The sequence below is a fragment of the Alnus glutinosa genome, chromosome 1 (genome assembly GCF_958979055.1).
Source record: "Alnus glutinosa chromosome 1, dhAlnGlut1.1, whole genome shotgun sequence".
Taxonomy (NCBI): domain Eukaryota; kingdom Viridiplantae; phylum Streptophyta; class Magnoliopsida; order Fagales; family Betulaceae; genus Alnus; species Alnus glutinosa.
Window position 1 is genome coordinate 11,187,418 of NC_084886.1, and position 20,050 is coordinate 11,207,467.

A 20,050-nucleotide genomic window follows, 5' to 3' on the forward strand; every position below is an offset into this window, starting at 1 on the left:
AAAAAAAAAAAAAAGGAAAACCCCTTGCCACCGTGAAAACACGTTGGAGGAATACAAAGATCCAAGAAAATACATTGAAAATTCAAAAGCAACAAAATGAAGTCTCCCACAGTCGCCCCAGGTTGACCGGTATACCAAAGGGTTGGAAATGAGGCAAAGCCCGACCCATCCAAAATACTGTCGCTTACGGGCCAAAAAGAGGGCCACCGTGACAGGTGGTTTTGCTGCGAAAGCCTAGTAGATGGCAATTTCGTCAACAGGGTGGCATTGGTGAAGGAGGCATGTGGGAAAGAAAGAAACAGATCTGAGCTTTTAAATATTAATAATAAAAAAGATTCAGAGAGGAGAGGAGGAGGAGAAACTTGTCCTCTTTTTTCAAATTCAGCATACTTTTTACGATCAAGATTTTTGGCAGCCAAATCACCAATGGAAAATTACATTCCCTTTATTACATAAAGAAACGTAACTAATGAAACTGAAACTCAAAAAGAGGGGAAAAAAAAAAAAAAAAAAGTGTGGATTTTTCTTTGCTTTTCTTTCCTTTCCAATTCAGACTTATTTCCAAATCTTAACAGATTTGTCATGACTGGCAGAAGCAACCATCCCTGATACTGGTGACTGTGCCAAAGCTGATATCACACACTCATGAGCGGGAATTGTCATACACTTATTCACCGCCATGTTCCAAAGCTCCAAAGACTGCAAGCAATTAAACTTTGATAACATTAGCAACATTTGATGGAAATCAACTCCGTCTAGGTTGTTTGACAATTTTAGCTTCATAGAATTGCCAGCTTTCCCATGTACAATAGCTTTTAGATATGCCAAGTTAGCAAAGATGGTTTGGTTGTCTTGTATTATATGGCACACAGGCATAAAACCATCACACAGTCACCAAGGAAAATGCATCTATTGTGATGCTAGCCCTAGGTGTTCTTTTTTGGCGAGTGAAGTGCCACGTCAATTTATCAAGGAAAATCCAATCAATGTCCTTCGAGGATCACCAAAAGAAATCTAAAAAGAAGAACAGCAGAAAGTTGTAGAATGTTTGGTTACATTTAGGTTGCATTTTGGATATCCCTTGAAGAAGAAACCATTCAATTGTGATTTATGTACATTTGGAACAACATAATTTATATTTTGCGTTTCAAAGGGAAGATTTCCAGGGTACGGAGTGGTTTGCTTCTTTTCAATTTTTTATTTATTTTTTCTTCCTAGAACTTGGGGAAAAAGCAAGAAAAAATCAAAAGTAGATAATACTGAGACATGACAATAACAAAGCAAATGTCACCTGGTAGCCTCCAATGACCAAGAGAGAGGAGTAGCTTGGATGGAAAACACAAGAATGGAAGGTGTTTCCACTGGAACTGAGCTCGTGAGTACACTCTCCGGTGGCTACTGACCACACTCTGACAGACTCTTGACTGACAGATGCCAAATAATCTCCACTCGTGTCCCAACAAACAGAGTGCACTTGTGATGAGTGCCCCTGAAGTTCAAAAAGACCACAGTTTATTTGTAACTGCAGATTAGAATGTGGTGTAATAAAATTCAAAAGTGATTTAATTAATCAGGTGAAAGAAGATTTCTAATGGATTCCTTCAACTTTTTCTGCATTTGACAATAGTATCATACCAGTAATGAGAGTGTCTGCCTATCAGTCTCAACATCAAAGATGGACACAATATTCTCTGCTGCTGCAGCCAAAAGTAATCCAATTCTGGGCTGAAATCTCACCTGTGCTGAACCTCCCTGGTCATTACAGAACTGAGGTTCAGAAGACCAACAAACCAAATCCAACAAAGCTTGAAAAATTTAAACAAAAGAACAAATAAAAAGAAAGTTCCAAACACTAGCCTTGGAAACACGGGTGCAAGAATACTGATTAATACTCCAGTAACGAATCTCACTGTTAGCATCACAAGAGCAGAAAACTTCATTCTTCTTAGGGTGGAAATCGAGGGAAATTACATTTGAGGTGTGCCCTGTATATGTTTGTAAGCTGTTATAGCTTGGCTGCAAGAACAAACTATATTAAGTGCCCATGATATGTATACCAACATTGACATTGACACTTAAATGCCACAAGGTAAAATAGGCAGATATTAATTCACATCATAGGGTCAATTAATTTATTCCAACTGTGTTGAGGTTTCTAGCACACAAGAAATGGTGCAATGGTCTTGAAATGAGTTTACCATAAAATACGTGGCAAATAGAGGCTCTAAACATAAAGTCAACCATCTTGTGAAATGAATATGCAAAAAAATCACCCTCAAAAACTAAAGACAGAACGAAAAATTTCAAGGATACGTGAATTCATTCCCTCACTGTATAATGTGCTCAGTCCAAACTAAGTTAAGTGGGGAAGAGAAAAAATACAATTTCCCTTTGTACACCACCGATTACTTAATATCCTCCGACACATGTACGGGCAAAAGATGCAAAATCTGAGAACATCAGAAACCAGTGCTTGATCATAAGCTCAGTTGATCTATGTACTTTACAATGCAAAAGTCTAAAAGACTAAAACTATCATTACTATAAATAGCATTTGCTACAATTGAAGTTATTTACTTATGAGGACAATGAAAATGCATGTCATGAACAAGATTTATCATGGGCAAAAGATACAAAATCTGAGAACGTCAGAAACCAGTGCTTGATCATAAGAAGCTCAGTTGATCTATGTACTTTACAATGCAAAATTCTAAAAGACTAAAACTATCATTACTATAAGTAGCATTTGCTACAATTGAATTTATTTACTTATGAGGACAATAAAAATGCATGTCCTGAACAAGATTTATCATTAAATAAATGAATATAAGCAAAATGATGTTTTATTTTTGTAAAATTCAATTTCCATGAGGTAGCAACAAATCGTAAAAGATAATAGTAGAAACAATGGGGCAGTCGGTTGTTTTTTATTTTCTTTGATTAAGTAATTATTCATAAGAGACTGAAAAAAATGGGTGCAACCCCGGCACACGGGGACATATACAAGAGAAACACTAAGAAGACAAAAAATAAAACCTAGCATTTGAAATTTAGTACATGTAACAACTTAATCAAAGAAGAAAAAAGTGCAGCAACCAGTTGCAGGCATCATACTTAATATTATTATGATGATAAGATTTGGAGAGGCAACCAAAATTTTGTCTTGGGAACTACTAACTGATTTTGACATTCTCAAACAAGCGTTACATAAGAAAGTATTGGGCTGTAGAATTTACTTTTGCAGCATCCCAGATTCGCACAGATGTATCAAATGAAGATGTTGCCAGCTGAGTTGAATTTGGTCTGAAGCGAACATCAGTAATTATCAGAGTGTGCTCCTCCGGTGTGCTCTCAGTATGTAGAGTCTCCATGTTCCAAAGAACAACCTACTAACATGAAAAATGATAAGCATTCGCATCTGTCTGGGGGAGGGGAGGACTGTAACCATATAAAATCTTATAGTTGCTTTTGCACATTAAAATGAAAGATATCTTGCGTGCTCAAAACAATTACAAAAGCCAGTGACAAGCTAAAAACTAACAAACAAATATACGTGCCCATAGGCCAAAAAAAATAATAAAATATTAGTTAATAAATTTCGGAGGTGGTCACTAAAACCTAAAAAGCAAGATAACAGGGTGATTATGTCAAATCAAATGATATCCAGTCAGAACTTCACAAAAGTAATACTTGTAAAATTATTGAAAGACTACAAGTTCTGGAAAAAGAGGCTTCTGCTTCAGGAACATCTCTCAACGGCTTCTACCATCAGTAGAGATGTTTTCAGATACAAAATAAAATTTCATTTTGGTTAACTTCTATAATACAAGGTAGATGCAGGTTGTTGAGATTAATATATAAGAAAAAAAAAGAAAAAGGTTTTAATCAACTTCACGCCAGGTCTCAAGGCACATCAAAACAAACACTTGGTATTGCACCCTATCTTACCAGGATGATGCAGGCGTGGCCTCAAATATTCTAATTAATAATAATACTATTTAGCTTTTCATATATCAATCTTTCTGGGCACCTTTACAAGTGTCTTTACCTTCAAGAGTAAAACTCATCCATACAAAACAAAACTCTGAATCATATCCAATTTACACAGAAATTGCTTATTCACTTTCTAGTGTGCACTGGTTGGCGTATAAATACATGTAACCATGATGAAAAAGGGAGAGAAAATCTTAAATCGTATAAAAATCCTTATAAACAACTTATCATGTCTCCGACAGCAAATTGCAAATGAGAGAAAATTGCAAAACATTTGTTTAATTAAATTAAAAAGCATGAAGACAAAAAAAGGGTAATAGATGACTCAGTCTTTCCTTTCCAGTTTTACCAATTTAAGATTTTTTTCATAGGGTAAAATATTTTGATTATCTTGTGAATCATTTTTTTCTTTTCTCTAACAGTTTATTCCGGATTTTTTTTTTCTTTATAAAAACACTAAGAGGTTATACTATTAGTTGACTTCAAATTTTGGTTTCAAAGATGTGAACAAAGAAATTTTGTTTATTGATACATTTTCTTTGTAGTTCATGAGAATTTCAATTATGGGGTAAAGTATATTAATTTGTAAGGGGAATGTTGAGCTGCATTATTTTGACTTCAGCATGAACTTTCTTTGGCAATGTTCAGCAATGTGGTTTGCACAAGCATAACATATTCCCAAATGCTAGGACTCTATAAAACCAAAGCATGACCTAAAGAAAACAAATATATTCCAAAAAGGGAATGGGATTCATAGAATCATATGGTTCTTTTCCTTTTTTGGGTTAACATTAAGCAACATATGTGCAACACGGCTAGTATTATGAAAAACAGAAGTAGGATAAAAACTAACTTGGAAATTATTGAATATTAAGCTGGACTACCTTCAACAAAAGATGCAATTCGCAATAAAATAATCTCATTATATTTCAGATAGTTCAAATTGTTTTAAGAAAACAAAAACAAAAACATACTATTTATGAAAACAAAAACATTTTAGTGTGAGGTCAAATTTATTCTGCTGCCTATGGAAGGAGTTCATGTAGGTGGGATAAGGATTGGTCTTACGGGCAGTCGTTAGCAATCAAAAACGAAAAGAAACGGACTGACATACTTCCAGTTTACTTCTATCAGTTTCGGTGATTGCTCAATTTATTTCACCAACGCCTTTAACATGAAGGACTAGTGACATGTAAATGTTTGAGAGAATCACCTAGGGAGTCCACCAAGAATAGTCAATATACATATTTGGACACCACTCTATCCCAAAAACTTAAGCTAATGGGCTTGGGTCCATTTAGGTAATTAACTACTCACTTTCTTTAAATTTTCTTAATGTGGGACACAACATTGACACGTGCACTCTCAACAGTAAAACATGAAATACAAAAAAAAATAAAAATCTATTGATGTAACCTTGGAGATAAATATGTAAACATGGCACTGTAACTCAGAAGATAACATTTTTGGCAAATAAATTAATGTTGTCAAGGCAACTATGTAAGTAAGAACAGGACACAAGCCTAGCCTCAACTTATAAGCTAAAAGGCACTTTACAAGGGCTCTTTCCCAGGCCAGATGATATGGAGTAAACCGATCTTTTGGGGTTGTTCGACTTAGAAAGTCAAATTTTAGCAAAAGAAGAAAAAAAAGGGGCATGTAAAGATACAACTAACTCTTCCGAGTACATCCACATCCAATGTGAGCTGATTACCAATATAATCATTCCAGCTTCAAACAAAAGGTCCAAAAACCAATAACTCATGTAGAGACAGCATCATGAAATGGTCCAAAATTGATAAACACTGCTGCAAGAGGAACTTATTATCTAATGGGTCATGTTTAATATATAGCTGTACAAAATTGAGTTTTGAATCAACAATTTCCCTTTATACATCTGATAAAATGCAGGTTTTGCTGTTTGGGTTCCAGTCTTTGATGCGTGCCTTCAACATTTTGCTTTTAAATGCTCTTCACTTATATGGTATTAGAAATAAATCTCTTGCATCAAGACGTGGAATGTAATAAGCATAAATTGGACGCAACGAGCATTTCCAAAAATTATTGTGTTAGTACAAGTTGCATCTTCCATATAGCAGCCAGCTACTTCAACCAGGGAAGTTGACTAGAGCCACTGACACAAGAGAGAGAACTGTGATAAAGTTGACTAGAGCCTGTAATCTGATAGGACAGGAACTGCAAACTCTAAACTACTTACCAAAGCGTGGGAAGGGGTGTTTGCATTTCACCTTTTGCTAGATGTGTTACACAATATTCATAACTCAAGATATTAGAAAGAGATGACAACAAGGTTTCACTGAGTCAAAAGACCAACCAAAATTCACAATGGGGTCTTCCTCCTAAACCCATAAATTTCTCATGAACTAAAGTACAACAATGAGAACTAGGATTAAAAGTGTTCCCCAAAACATATCACAATAAAATCTTATCATGCCTTGTGAACATAGATATATGTAGGATGATTGCATCACCAAGTACGTCTGAGGAAGCCAGTTATGATAAGCTAAGGTGAGAAAAGACAGTGACGAACACAAGGGGCTAGAAAAATTCTTTTGCTAAGTCGACATTAAATCAGAACACTGGACAAAAGCCCTTTAAAATTTCATTGGTAGCATAGATGTTTCAATTGATCTGCAAGTACTAAAGTAAAAGCTTGTAATAAAAACGCCAGCATTTATATAAACAATGATTAATATAGTACGTTTAAAACATAGCCTAGCCTGCTACAATGCATTATACCTTCTTGTCATGCCCAGCACTGGCCAATAACTTGCCATCTGAAGAGAAATGACAAGAGACAACTTTGCTATTGCTTTTACGAATGGAACTAACTTCACTGAAGGAAAAACCTGACATGGAGAGTACACAATGTTGGTTGCTTTCAATCTGAACAATCATCACTTCCAAAACCATGAGATCATCGATTACCTTTTGAAGTTTCTGCAGCATGTTCAGAAGGATTCCGTTTCAATGCACCAAACAAATCCCTTCCATCTCCATCATCATTTGACAGAAAAGATTCAACATTATCTTCTAAAGAGCCAACATCTCCAAAATGTTCCATGTCTTCCTGCAATTAGAGATGAAGTCATGAAGCAGGCCTTTAAAGAGTGACTTATCAAGCATTATTTTTAGCTGAACTCAGACAGGATACTTCACAACATAATATAACTAAATGACTGCAACGTATACCCATGCAAGCCTAGAACCTTAAGCAAGGATCTTCAACCATCCTTGTCAGACACATGATTGATGTGAGCAACATGTATAGTGGTTATATTGGACACACTGGCTATGCAGTGCATTCTGGAAGCTAAATTTTCCTTTTTGGAACGAAGTATTCCACACTCTAAAATGTGCAATACAAACCATAGATCCTAAAAGAATTAAAGGCTTATTAATAGTATATGAAACACTTAAACAGGGTGCAAGATCCCACCACAATATTGGCCCATCAAAATCAAATAATTTGAACCATCATAATTGGGGAATATCACTGGCATCTATCATTCATACACAATCTTCAACTAGCCAACACATTATGTAAATTTAGATGGTTAAATTATCCACCCAATCTAGAAATTGATATCTAAGATCCCTAAAGGGTAGCTCAATCAGATGGGGACCACGCCTCATGAAGCGGAGGTTATTTGTTCGAATCTCTCCCCCCCCCCTTGGAGACAAAATTACTTAAAAAAGAAATGATATCTAAGGTGGAACAGATTAGTTTAACTTGCAAGAAACATGCAGACATACAGGTTTTTGTGGAAGTCTAAGTAAGAAGATTTCAAACTTCCCATCAGGTTTGTAGGTTATGCAGGTTACAATTTCTAAAAAGTTCATATACCAGCTGGTTTGTGGATGATGCAAGACCACCTGCTCCATCTGTACCATACATCATTAAACCTTTTGAGATGCTCCCAACATTCTGCAGATTACTTGCCATAGCAAGTCCATCACCAGGAGTATGAGTAGAAGGAGTTGATGGCTGAGAGTTTGGTGAAGGACCAATGGTATTTCCTGTGCCAGTACTGTTAGCAGCTCCAGAAGATGAAGGCCCTTTCCTTTTTCGATTATTCTATTACATAATAAACAACAAATCACCAACTTGCAAGAAATGACTGAAGAAATCATCAAGAACTGATTGCACCACTAGTTCATATAAATTTTTGAAGATAACAACAGTTAGAGGTAGCAGCAAAACATGTAACTTCCTTAGTCAAGTAATGGATTCCATAAAAATTTTAGTTTTATTGGTGAGAGGAATATATAACTCTTCATAGCATTATGTCAAACGAAGTGAGCACAACCTGTTGCACTTGCTGTGGATGCAGAGGATCCTGTTGTTGTTGAGAAGAACATTGTTGCATCTGCATGTTTATCTGCTTAGAACATGCCAAAGGCTCAGAGAAATGTCACTAGAGAGCTCATTGAGTACTCTTAAACAACAATAAAACAGTGGAAAATTAATAAACATTTGGGAAATGCAATTGATGGATATCCTCAAATAGGCCAATCCTAACAGTCAAAACAGAGAGATGAAAACAAATACATACCAAGGATACCCTAAGCAATTTCCGCAAACTAGGAATCTTAGCCATTTGAACACTTATATAGGCAGCAAGAAGCCAGTTTTATTTAATTTAGTCTTAACTTTAGAAGTCAAGGGTATTTTTTTATAGTTTTTATATTTCTAAATGAATTCCACCTTTCGTCTATTAGGTTTTATTATGTTTTTAGGACTTTATCTGTTGGTTCTATTAATTATTTAGATTGGACTTAGTTATATATGTCCATAGAATCTAAGTCTTATTAGGAGTCCAAGTTTTTTTAGGGTTAGGTTAGTTTTTATATAAACAATGATGTAATGTTTTTAATTGAATGGAGAACCAGTTTTATGAAAATTTTGCAGCAAATACTCTTAAGGTTTGTGTGATGCAATATTTTTCTGAGGAATCATACTGAACAAACCGTAAGAGAGATGCTTAGGAAAACTAGGTGTGATTCCAACAAACCCATATCTGAATTGTGTTATTAACTTTCCTTAAAATCCTATTCGTAAAAACCCAAAATCACCCATACCTTAAAAAGATGGCAAACGATCACAAACAGCCAGACTGCTGTTCGTGACTGTTCACTGGGCAATAAAACCGCTCCTGTCACTTTCTACATCAGATTTAGCGTACAATATTTTGTCTTACATCAATATTAGTATCATAGCCCTTTGTCATGCATCAACGCTTCACATCCATGTCAGGCACAGCTCTCATAGGAATTAAAAATTAAAATACTATGATTCTTTTATGTATTTCTCTATCCTTCTCGTTGGCGAGGGCAATGAGAGAGAGAGACTTAAACAACACATCCAGTTTTTTACACAGAGATAAAGATTAATAATTCTTCAAGCTAATGCATTTGGGTCAAATGGCACTTCCATCGTCAAAAGAATGGGGTAGGAAAGGTCATGAGTTAAAAGTCCCATGAAGGGTGTGACTTACTAGTAAAAGAAAAATAATGGAACCTTATTGTAGGCTGTTTTATATTCAGTGCTACAAGACAAATGAACTAGAGAAAAAATTTAGTATTGACATGGGAAGAATTCAGTATGACACGGAGCTCAAAGAACCATAGAAGAGCAAAATCAAAGGAGTTCTCAGAAAACTGGTCTAATTTCAAGGCCGGGGCATATTTACCAACCTCAAGCCTTGATTTGGTGGGATGATTATTATACAGGTCCTATGTGAGAGTTAAATTATAACATTTACCTGCTGAAAATTACAGGTCGCTAAAATTGTTGTGAGCACAGTTCACAAGAGTGGTGAAATTCTTATTCTTATTTACATGTGGGGTCCAATTACTGAAGGTTTGGGTTCTTTATTTATCTTCGATATAGTAATAATATGTGGTCCAGATTATTTTATTACAAGGGTCAAATTGAGTGTTAAAATGATCAAGTCATCGAGAAGCAAATGTAAGTTTTGTAATGACCTCTATATCCTTAATAAGATGTTCAGAATTCTGAAGCTGGCTTTGGGTTTTCTCTGAAACCCTAGAAACTGCGATGCTTTCTTTCACAAGGACTAATTCCTAGGAACGGACTTGTGAGATGCTAGTACTCTGCTTTTCAGCATACTTTCTAATGCTCTGTGATTTCCAGCAAATGCGCCAGATCTGAAAACCCTAATTTGCCTAACCAAATTCACCTTTTCCTAATTTTCTTGGAAACCCTAACCCTGGTTTTCCTCAAACCTAGATTTTCCCCTTGACCCTAGTGAAAGACCAATGATTGATATGGAATGACCAATTTCACAAACAGCAATGACTATTTCAGCAGACAGTGAAAGACCAATGCTTGTCCAACTGAGCCCAATACAAAACACACCCAGTCCTTTTTTAATTAACAAGGTCCAAGTCACTCCAATGATGAGTAAGAATCTCCATATATCTCAAGAACTGTTCAACATCAGATTGAGATAAATTAGATTGGAACAAAGCAAGAACTCTTAATCATCCGAGAAAGGATATGCAGACATCTAGCATTTCTACATCATGTGTCATGAAGACTAATATACTCTGACAAGTGTTGGAAAGAAAAACTTACCTTCAAAGAAGTTGATTGCATTGGAGAACCTATGGATCCATCATTTGCAATTGGTTGACCATCTTTTGCATTCAAAGTGCCCCTAGATAATCCTCTAAATCTTTGAGGATCTGTTTCTCCATACATAGGTGAACTACCAAGATTGCCTTGTGCTTGCACCTGTGCTAAGAGTTGTTGCTGAGGCAAAAGTTGAAACTGATTTGCATTCTGAAGGAAGGGCTTTTGAGCTTGTGCACCTAAACCTGGTCGAATTTGGTCAATGCCCTGAAGATTTTGGCAAATGCCTCAGTAAGAACTTGGTACCATTAAGATATTTTATATGAATCTCTTGGAGACGCAGTAGAGGGTACAACTTACTGTTAAGGGCCACCCCTTCAATGGAAGACCACCAACTCCAGGGTTCAATCCTTGTAAAAGAAAAGATAGCAAAAAATTAAAAAAAAAAAATAGAAAAATCACGACTTACGTAAGATGGAGCCATAATTGTTCAGATATCATTTCTCATGGTAATCCAATTTGATAAATACAGAACCACATTTGTCTACAAGCAGAGTTATCCATCCAGCAGGTAAGCACACAGTTTCTAAGGGTGCAAACCGGCCAAGGTAACCCAACTTCTAGCTACTCCAGCTCACCTTGCTGAGATATTACTGTTAGTGAACCATCCATTCCAAAAGCTTAAGCTGTTGGGAAGTGGGATAACAATGCATATCATGCACACACTAACACTAACACTTTTCATCAATTGCCCAGAATTGGACGTGAACCCCAAAACACAAATGGAGCCAGAGATAACACCAAAACTGAAACTGAAATAAATGGGTTCCAGATTTGAACACAAGATCTGTTAGACAAACCTGGCTTTGATACCATGTTGGTGAACCATCCATCCCAAAAGACTTTTGCAGTTAGGAAGTGGGCCAACAATGCATATCATTCACACAATAACACTAACAATTACTAACTTATAAAAAGGAAAAGGAAAAGGAAAATAATAATCATAAAAAAAAAAAATAAAAAAAAAAAATCAACTAAAACTTCCAAGCATAGCAAGGCTGATGATGCGGGACAATGAACAGAAATTTAGAATAGATGAGAAAGAGAAGAAAAGTAGAAGAGAGAAGAAGCTGAGGAAAAGAAGCGGGAGAAGGAAGAAAATTCAGGAGGAAGAAGACAACAAAACGGTCAATCAAAATATTCTTTTTTGATAAGTAAAACAGTCAATCAAAATATTATTCATCAAAAGCATTAATTACCACAGTACGAAGTTATGCTTAAATAGCCTAGGAATTAAACCCTAACCCTAGTGATACCTGGGCAATAGCCCATTTAATAACATAAAGCCCAAAATCAGAAAAATAACATAACTAGTCTGAAAAATAAATGACAACAAATAAAAGGCAAAAAATAACAAAAGCACCTATAATAATATCTCTATGCTCTCAAGGTCAGGCCATCCTCCGATATCAAGGTCCAAACACATGTAATTAATGGCCTCTATTTGATGTCCCCATCAATTGAGCTTCATTGAAGCTTCATTATCAAGGCTTAAACTTCTCATGAAGGCATTTGATAAAACTCAAGAGTAGCTTGAGCTTGCCAAACTTATTCAAGCTCCTGGCTCATAGTTAGAAGTATTTTTAACTTTCTATTGTTTTAGTATAAGAACAGATTACAAGCCCACGTGTTGGGCAAACCCAATAAGGGCAACTAAAGGTGTGTATCAAACTTGGAGGGCTGGGCAGAAACTATTCTAAATGTGTAGTGCTCCTTTTCCCTCACTGACCTTTCAGCATGGTGTCTTGTAATAGAGATCATTGTTTCTATCTTCTTTATTTGGGGAAAATACATTTCATTCTAAGCAATACACCGGGATAGGGTTCAAAAAATGGGGGATCTTTGCCACTATTTATACGAATTGAACCAAAAAAAAGAAGAAGGAAGATTTGTGGGAATGCTTCCAAAGGATTTGTGGGAAGTGGCCCATTTGGCGACTAGATGTCCACGATGATTTGCTTTTCTGCCAACTTTCCATGCTTCCTAGCGTGAGAAAGCCTTAAGAGAAAGATTGATATCTCTGATTATCGAAGCAATGTGACACTTGGAGCCCTCTAACTACCATCCCGTTACAAATAACACCCTCTGTTAGTATTTGGTGTTAAAATGGATGGAAAATCTCTCAGGTGCGCAACATGCGACTCTTTTTGCATTTAACTTCCCAAAATACCCTTAAAATTATTTTTTTTTAAAAAAACTTAAAAAATAAAAAATAAAAATAAAGGGTGGCCAAACCACCCCCATAGCCTATGAGGGTGATTCGGCCACCCCCTTTTGTGTTTTAAGGGTGGTCAAACCACACCCACTGCCAAGGGGGCGGCTACCGCTTTTGCATTTTGGGTTGGCCGAACCACTCCTCATGGTTGCCACCCCTTGTTTTTGTTGAAATATTTTTAAGGGCATTTTGGGAAGTACAATTAAAAAATAGTCATGTGTGGTGCACATGAGGGACTTTCTATCTATTTTAATGCCAATCCTTAATGAAGGATCTATTTGTAATGGGATGGTAGTTGGAAGGGGTCAAATGTCATTTTTTAAAGTTTGGTGGTCTAAGTGCCAAATGGGTGGTGATCTTTGCGGATAAAGTGTATTTTCCCATTTTTATTTTATTTTTTTTTGACTTGAGGCGAAATCAACAAACGGATTTAAATAAAACAACATGACAACCAAGAAAACATATGGCACAAGAGAAAATATGAGCAGAAATTGAAAAGCTTAATGTAAACCATCTGAAAAGTCTTCTTCAAACTTTTATTTGCATAAAAGCCTATAATTTGTGTAATAGATATGAATTACAAGAGGAGAAAAACGCAGGAAATGGAAAATAGGAAACCAATCACAAGAATAGGAGAAGGGAGGGGTAAGGAAAGAAGTAGGTTGTATGGTTTTGAGGCACTAGAGGAGAGAGACGAAAGAAGACATTGCAGAAGAAGAAATTAAAGAATAGAGTCAAGCACAAAAGCTATGGATTGGAACAATTCAATTTGCCAAAAAAGCAAGGTTTGTAGAACAAAGTCAAGCACACCGGCAAGAAATTGAAGGCATTGAGGAGCAAAGTAGATCAAATGTTAAACTTCTTTGATGGGCTTAGGATTTTTTTTTTTTTTTTTTTTATTATTATATTGTTATGAAGAATTTAGAAGGTTAATGAATGATTTATCAGGATTGGTAAAAGTCCAAAAGAGGTTTATAATAAAGACGAATCAGAATTTGCACAAGTACACAACAATTCCACTACATTAGGAATATGAACAGCCCACATAGAGTGGGGCTATTATAAAGGTATTCAGGGGTGGTAAGTCCCACATTTGTTCTTTACTATGTGAGACTGAACTTTATAAATGATTCTAAGAAACTCCAATTACAACTTGACTAGTTCTTTTAGAGTGATAGCGTAGATGTTACTAGTGCTTTCCCTAGGTCATTACATTTGAAATGAATATGAAAGTAGTGATGCAACATGAAATGGAAAAATGAACCTAAGGATAGCAAACTTAAGGCCTTCCCCTCCTCCCCCAACCCCTCCTTTCTTTTTTTCTTTCTTTTTGGTAGAACAATCTTGAATGTTTATTCCCTCATACAGAGATAATCATACCTGCATTTCCCATTCCAGGTTTTGACTGCATGATTCCCTGCGCATACATTGGAGAAGGATCCATGGGCAAGGATCTCTGGTTAGCAGACATGTTAACTTCGCCTTTGATATCCTAAAGCCACCAAAAGAATCAATAAGTCAACCAAATTACATAAGCAAAAGAAATGAGTAAAACAGAGCAGAAAATGTAGCATCATGTTGTCCAAGTAATTACAGTGGTCTGTTGAGTCCGTGCCTGGATTTGCTGCAACGCTGCAGACACACTTCCAGAGTTTCCTTGGACCAACTGACTGTCTCAGAAAGATAACCAATAGATATGAAACTAGCCACACATAAAATATTAGATGGAACCAGTTAAATAAAATATACAGGTAAATCTACCCAGGATGATTAGCTGTTGATTTCAGAAGGGCCATCCTAGCATCAAGAAGTGGTTGGGATGTTTCTGAATCCATTGAATTACTACGCTTCATGCGTTCCTCGTACATTTTGGCTGCCAATGCACTAGCAGTAGACTGCCCGAGCATGCCTTCAGAATTGACGGAATTCACGGGACCACCAACAGAAGGATGATTAGGATCCCTTCGTTGCAACTGAGCTTGACGGATTAGTTGAAACTGCTGCATTTGCAGTTGCTGTTGCTCTTTTGCTTTATTATGCTGTGCCTGCACATCATTACCATACGAGGGAGCAGGAAAAAAAAACATCAAGGAGATCAGCATCAGATTCAGAACCAAGCTAGTGGTTAGACATGGGCATTAAATTTAAAAAGCCACCTCAATGTAAGCTGCAGCTGTCTCAGAATGTTTCTCGTTTGTCCTAGCAATAAAAATGTCCCAGAAAACAGACCACCATTCAAAAAGAAACCCCCCAGGAGCATCAATTGCTGCATATTCAAGCCAAAATTCATATAAACTGCTAATCCAAAATTGAAATTTTAGTAAAACAATTTTGAACTCAACCCAAATGAGGATCATGAAATTGAATTTTTTTCCGAATTCATTCAGGTCAAATCTAACTTAAAGAAACTGAATTTTGTACTTTAGAATTATAATACACGAAACATAAAAGGATATACTAATACTTCATCAACTGTCTATTACCTACAGGGTCCGCTGCAACCTTCCCTTCAGTCATGAAGGATTTTGCCGTGGCATGCAATTTTTTCTTCACCAAGTAATCATATATATAAACATCAAGCCTAGCAATATTAAGCCAAAATGAAAAAGTTAAAAGAACCCATTAAAAGTTATAAGAAAAGTTATACCATCAACATAAACAACAAGTAACAGAGCAGTAAGCAATTGATCATACATTTTATCCGCTTCCCAATTGCTCTGCGACATTGTTTCCGGTCCAAAACAAGCCTAAACTGCCCAGAACCAAAAGATCCCAATTCAATGCCGCAATTCTCAGACCAACAATAAAAATTCCACTAAAATTATGCATGTTGAAAAGCCAAACAAAGAGAAAAGTTAGATTGAGAGTGAATTGACGTGTACCAACCTCAAAGTTAACGGAGAAATAGATCAAAGCCTACATTACCAATCTTGGGCTTCGTGCAGTGACGATCACCATTGATCAAAGACTCATATCCGAATTTCGACAAAAATCAACGAAAAAGTTCAACTAATTACTTATAATTCTCGAAGAAAATTTTGAAAATTAACAAAATTGAAATAACTGAATTGTGTGGCTGTGTTTCTAAAATTGGTAATTCATGAATAAAAATAAATGAACTGAAAGATATGAAACACTAGGGTTGGTGATCAGAGCAGAGGGCTGTGGAGTTTGAACTTGGAATAGTTCAAAGTTTAACAGAGGAAAGAGAGTCTCAACGGAGTATGAAGCTGAGGTTCGGGGGTAGTACAGGAAGAGACTGGAGAGGGATTTTATATTGTGGTGATTGGACTTTGAAGGCCTCATGGGGACGTGCATGGTATGATGGACGGCAGAGAAGGAGTGGGGTCCAATGACTGGCTCCGATTTTGCCACATCAGATAGGGCCTACAATACTGCTGGGCCAATCATGTGGTTATGTTGTATCTAGTATTTGAGCTCGGTTGCTCTTTTAAGCCTCTTTAGGTGTTTGTGGTCTTGATCGTGGGTTGGACCGCCCGCCCGGTTCGGAAAAGGCCGTGGTGATTTACATGGGCTTGGGCTTGCATTTTGACGCGAGATTGATCGTGAAGGAAACTAATGATTATAAAATAAATAAACAAATCACCTTAGAAAATCTAACTTCGTATACCATATAAGTTTTTTTTTTGTTCTTTTATTCAAATATGGGGAACGGAAAAGGCAAAATTACAACAATTAAAGAAAAAACAGAAAATAAGTGGATAACCCAGTTACCCAAACAACAACCCGAAACAAATAGAAATTAATGCTAAAAACAAGTAACAAAGTAATTAACCGGCGAGAATGAGACAAATAAATGACCTAGCCTATTAAGAGAACAAGAGCGGCCACAAAGGGTTATTAGCAAAGTCAAAGCAAAGGTTGTGAGACCACACTCGATAACCCTGAAACCACAATGACCAACACCAGGGCCAGCTAGCTCGATATATTTTGGTGCTTAAGGCGAGAATTTTAAACGATGCCTTTTTTCGTGGGCCTCACTCTTAGTGATGGTTGTTTTTGTAGAGTTATGACTTGTATTTCAACAAGTCTTTTTCTGTGGGCCCCACTTTTTTCATTGGCTTCCTTGTAGTCTACATCCTTTTAGTTGAGTCTCCTAATGCACTATTTTTTTGTTGGTATTAATTATTGTGTTCTTAGGCCTCTAACTATTTATTTTTCTATTGAAGTTAAAGAGTTTCCAAAGAAGAGATCATGTTTCTTTTATTTTTTAAAAATCATTTCATATTATGATTGTGCCTTTTTGTTTTCTTTTCAAACTAATCTATCTTTGGGGGCCTTATTTCATTAAGAAAAAACCGTTTCAGCATATGATTAAGCCTTTTTTTTTTTTTCTTTTTTCAAACAAATCCATTTTTGGGGCCTTATTCCATTGAGAAAAAACCATTTCAACTTATGATTAAGCCTTTTTTCTTTTTCCTTTTTCAAACAAACTTGTCTTTGGGGCCTTATTCCATTGGAAAAAACCATTACAAATTATGATTAAGCTTTTCTGAGCCTTAAATTAAAAAAATTAAAAAAAAAAAAAAAAAAAAAAATTGGGCCCAATTTTTTTTTTTTTTCTCGGGAACCTTATTAGATCGAGGGCCCTAGGCGAGTGCCCAACTCGCCTAGCCATGGAGCCGGGCCTGACCAACATAAACCCTTGTAAGGAGCACATCAAACGAACTAGCACCGAAGGAGTTTGGATCAGAGTCGAAAGACAGTCTCTACCAAACAAAACATCATCACAAGAGCTGGGGACTACAACAAAATTAAAGCCCAAACAAGACAAACCAAAACAAGAATATAGAGAAAAAAACACAAAACAACAAAAAGTCCCAAAACAAAGTGAGACTAAGGATGGCACCGCAGAGGCGAACCTATATGGGGGGCCAGGGGGGGCCCTGCCCCCCCAACCCCCAAAATTTTCCCAAAAAAAAAAAATTCTAAAATTAAATTAAATTTTACCCTTAATTTTGTTTTTTTTTTTAGTTTTGCCCCCCAAATTTTTTCTTTCTTACAATTTGGCCCCCCATATTTAGGGTGCGTTTGGGATTGCGATTTCGTAGACAAAAAGTGCGATTTTAAATCAAATCGCAGAACATAGATTGTTTGGGAACTGCGTTTTTAAAAATTGCGATTTGAAAACGCAGAAAATCTGCTTTTTCAAATCGCAGATAAGATGGTGCTTTTTTGAAAACGCAGAATTTTAAAGGTAAATTCGCGATTTTAAAGGTCAAACTGCGATTTTGTCAAACGCTTAACTGCATTTTTAAAAATCACTTTTTTCAAATCACACATTTTAAAATCGTTATTTTAAATCGCACTTTTTGAAATCGCAAACTTAAACGGACCCTTACAAGGCCAGGTCCGCCACTGTTGGACGGCATGTGAGATTCGTGCACGAGCGTGTGGGCATGTGGACGTCACATGGAGGAGCGACGGCTAACGACATGGAAGAGCGACAGCTGACGACAAGAAGCTAGAAAGACATTAAAGACAATGGACGAACGGGTGGTGGGCCAGAGCTAACAGATGAGAATACGTAGATCGAGCTTTGAAAAAAAAAAAAACTGATATAAGAACCAAGCCAGTTCCTACGAGTACTACGGTGGAGGAGGTGAGCGGTGAGGTGGCTAAGGCAGCTAGCCCGACGAAGAAGGCAAGACGCTGCAGCAGAGGGTGGAGGAGCAACCAAAAAAGGAAAAAAAGTAAAGCAAAGAACCAAAAGAAAGGAAGAATAGGGAAGGCAGAGCAGCCGCACAAGGCAGCAAATAAAGTACCTCACTATGGAGGGAAAAAAATACTCAAACCCTAATTAAGGTTGAGAGCTTCGTACACCATACAACTTGATTTGAAGTCGAGTTTGTGTATAATTTAGTCTTCATATCATTGCCATTCTCACATCTTTTCTTCAAGCATTTGGGAAAAGTTTTCATATTTTCCTGAAAACGAAATAAAAAAAATTAAGAAGAAATGGCTAAAATTTCACAATATGTTCATGATATGTGATGTACCTGAGTAGGTGAAAGAGAAAAAAAAAAAAAATATATATATATATATATATAAGTTGCTATGTGGTGTACCTGAGCAGAATTTGTTCTGATCCACAACGTCCCAGCATTATTGGCGCCTCTCTTTTTCTTTTCTTTTTTTCCAATGAATTTTTACTTATTCAATTATGGATGGATGAAAGAAATAAATACACATAGAAGGTGGTTTACTTAACCTGCGCATGTGAAATTTGAATATTTTGATAAATTCGGTACATCTCTATTACATTTTTTTTTTTCAAATTGACCATTAATAAATGAGCTTTATAGATTTAATGATTAATTTAAGAAGAACAAAATATGTACAGAAATGTACAGAAACTATAAAAATACCATTTCTAAATTTCAAAAGGTGTGAATAGTTTCAGCGCGCCCAACTGAAAAATTAAGAAAATATATATATATATATATAATTGTCTTATCCTAGAAAAAGAAGAAGTTATTAAGTGCATAAGCACATGCATAAGATCAAGTAACGTTTGCATGCACAAATTAGAACGATTATCTTGTTTTTACGTACGCTTCCTTGCTATCAAACTTCGGTGTTTCTCCAACTCTCCATCTGCTTGTTCATTTATAATAGCCACATGCAGAAATTGTTAGGGTGTTCAAGCCAAAAAGAAAAGTGTTTGGAAACTGTTTGGACAAATGGATAATACAGAGAGACATGAATTTTTATAAGGTGTCGCCGGCGGCACATTATATTGTCTGATTGATAGCTGCATTAATGGTATCAGAGAGCCCCATTAATGAGATCGCAATAGTTTGGAAATTTTCCACAGTTTTCAGCTTATCTCCGGTATTCGCCAATCTGCAACAGGTTTGACTCATTTTAATTTTTAAAAAAACTGAAAAGATGAAGCTGGAAAGCTCAACAAAGGACCCTCACTAGTCAAAACAGTTCCTTCATTCCTGAGCGTGTTGGAGAAGAGGGCAGTTGGAAAAATAAATAACCCGCCCAGTGACAGATGAGTCTCATTTACTCATCCGTGCGTGACAGTTGGGCGATTGTAAGCGTCTTTTGTTAGCGTAATAATTAACTTCTTATAACGCTATATGTATATATATATATTATATACGACACTCATTCGTTGCACCCCTTCACAG

The 20,050-nt window shown here is 36.3% G+C and overlaps 1 protein-coding gene across 3 annotated transcripts; it reads right to left on the reverse strand.

The window, feature by feature from the left end:
* Window positions 1-284: 284 nt before the first annotated feature.
* On the reverse strand, window positions 285-16,149 carry LOC133872431 (transcriptional corepressor LEUNIG_HOMOLOG). Of its 3 annotated transcripts, none has more exons than XM_062309942.1 (18): window positions 15,774-16,149; window positions 15,582-15,634; window positions 15,371-15,468; window positions 15,044-15,153; window positions 14,649-14,932; window positions 14,482-14,557; window positions 14,268-14,379; window positions 10,973-11,022; window positions 10,616-10,879; window positions 8,325-8,396; window positions 7,862-8,092; window positions 6,943-7,084; window positions 6,754-6,863; window positions 3,237-3,386; window positions 1,858-2,016; window positions 1,636-1,752; window positions 1,292-1,489; window positions 285-699 (listed from the first exon to the last, which is right to left on the reverse strand). In XM_062309942.1, exons 2-18 carry the CDS (start codon window positions 15,611-15,613, stop codon window positions 556-558), a joined length of 2,349 nt encoding a protein of 782 aa, XP_062165926.1. In that variant the 5' UTR covers window positions 15,614-15,634; window positions 15,774-16,149; the 3' UTR covers window positions 285-555. The 3 variants fall into 3 exon arrangements, with proteins under 3 accessions (XP_062165926.1, XP_062165933.1, XP_062165919.1); XM_062309949.1 differs by having other exon boundaries at window positions 14,503-14,557; window positions 15,582-15,639; XM_062309935.1 differs by having other exon boundaries at window positions 15,582-15,639.
* Window positions 16,150-20,050: the final 3,901 nt, after the last annotated feature.

What these genes read in the sequence shown, in the direction of transcription:
- LOC133872431 (XM_062309942.1), bottom strand. Translation starts at nt 15,613, where the DNA reads ATGTCGCAGAGCAATTGGGAAGCGGATAAAAT. An exon ending in CATCATCCACAAACCAGCTG is followed by an intron (nt 7,085 to 7,861) that starts GTATATGAACTT and finishes CTCTAATTGCAG; the next exon opens with GAAGACATGGAACATTTTGG. An exon ending in GTGCTGGGCATGACAAGAAG is followed by an intron (nt 3,387 to 6,753) that starts GTATAATGCATT and finishes TCATGTTAGTAG; the next exon opens with GTTGTTCTTTGGAACATGGA.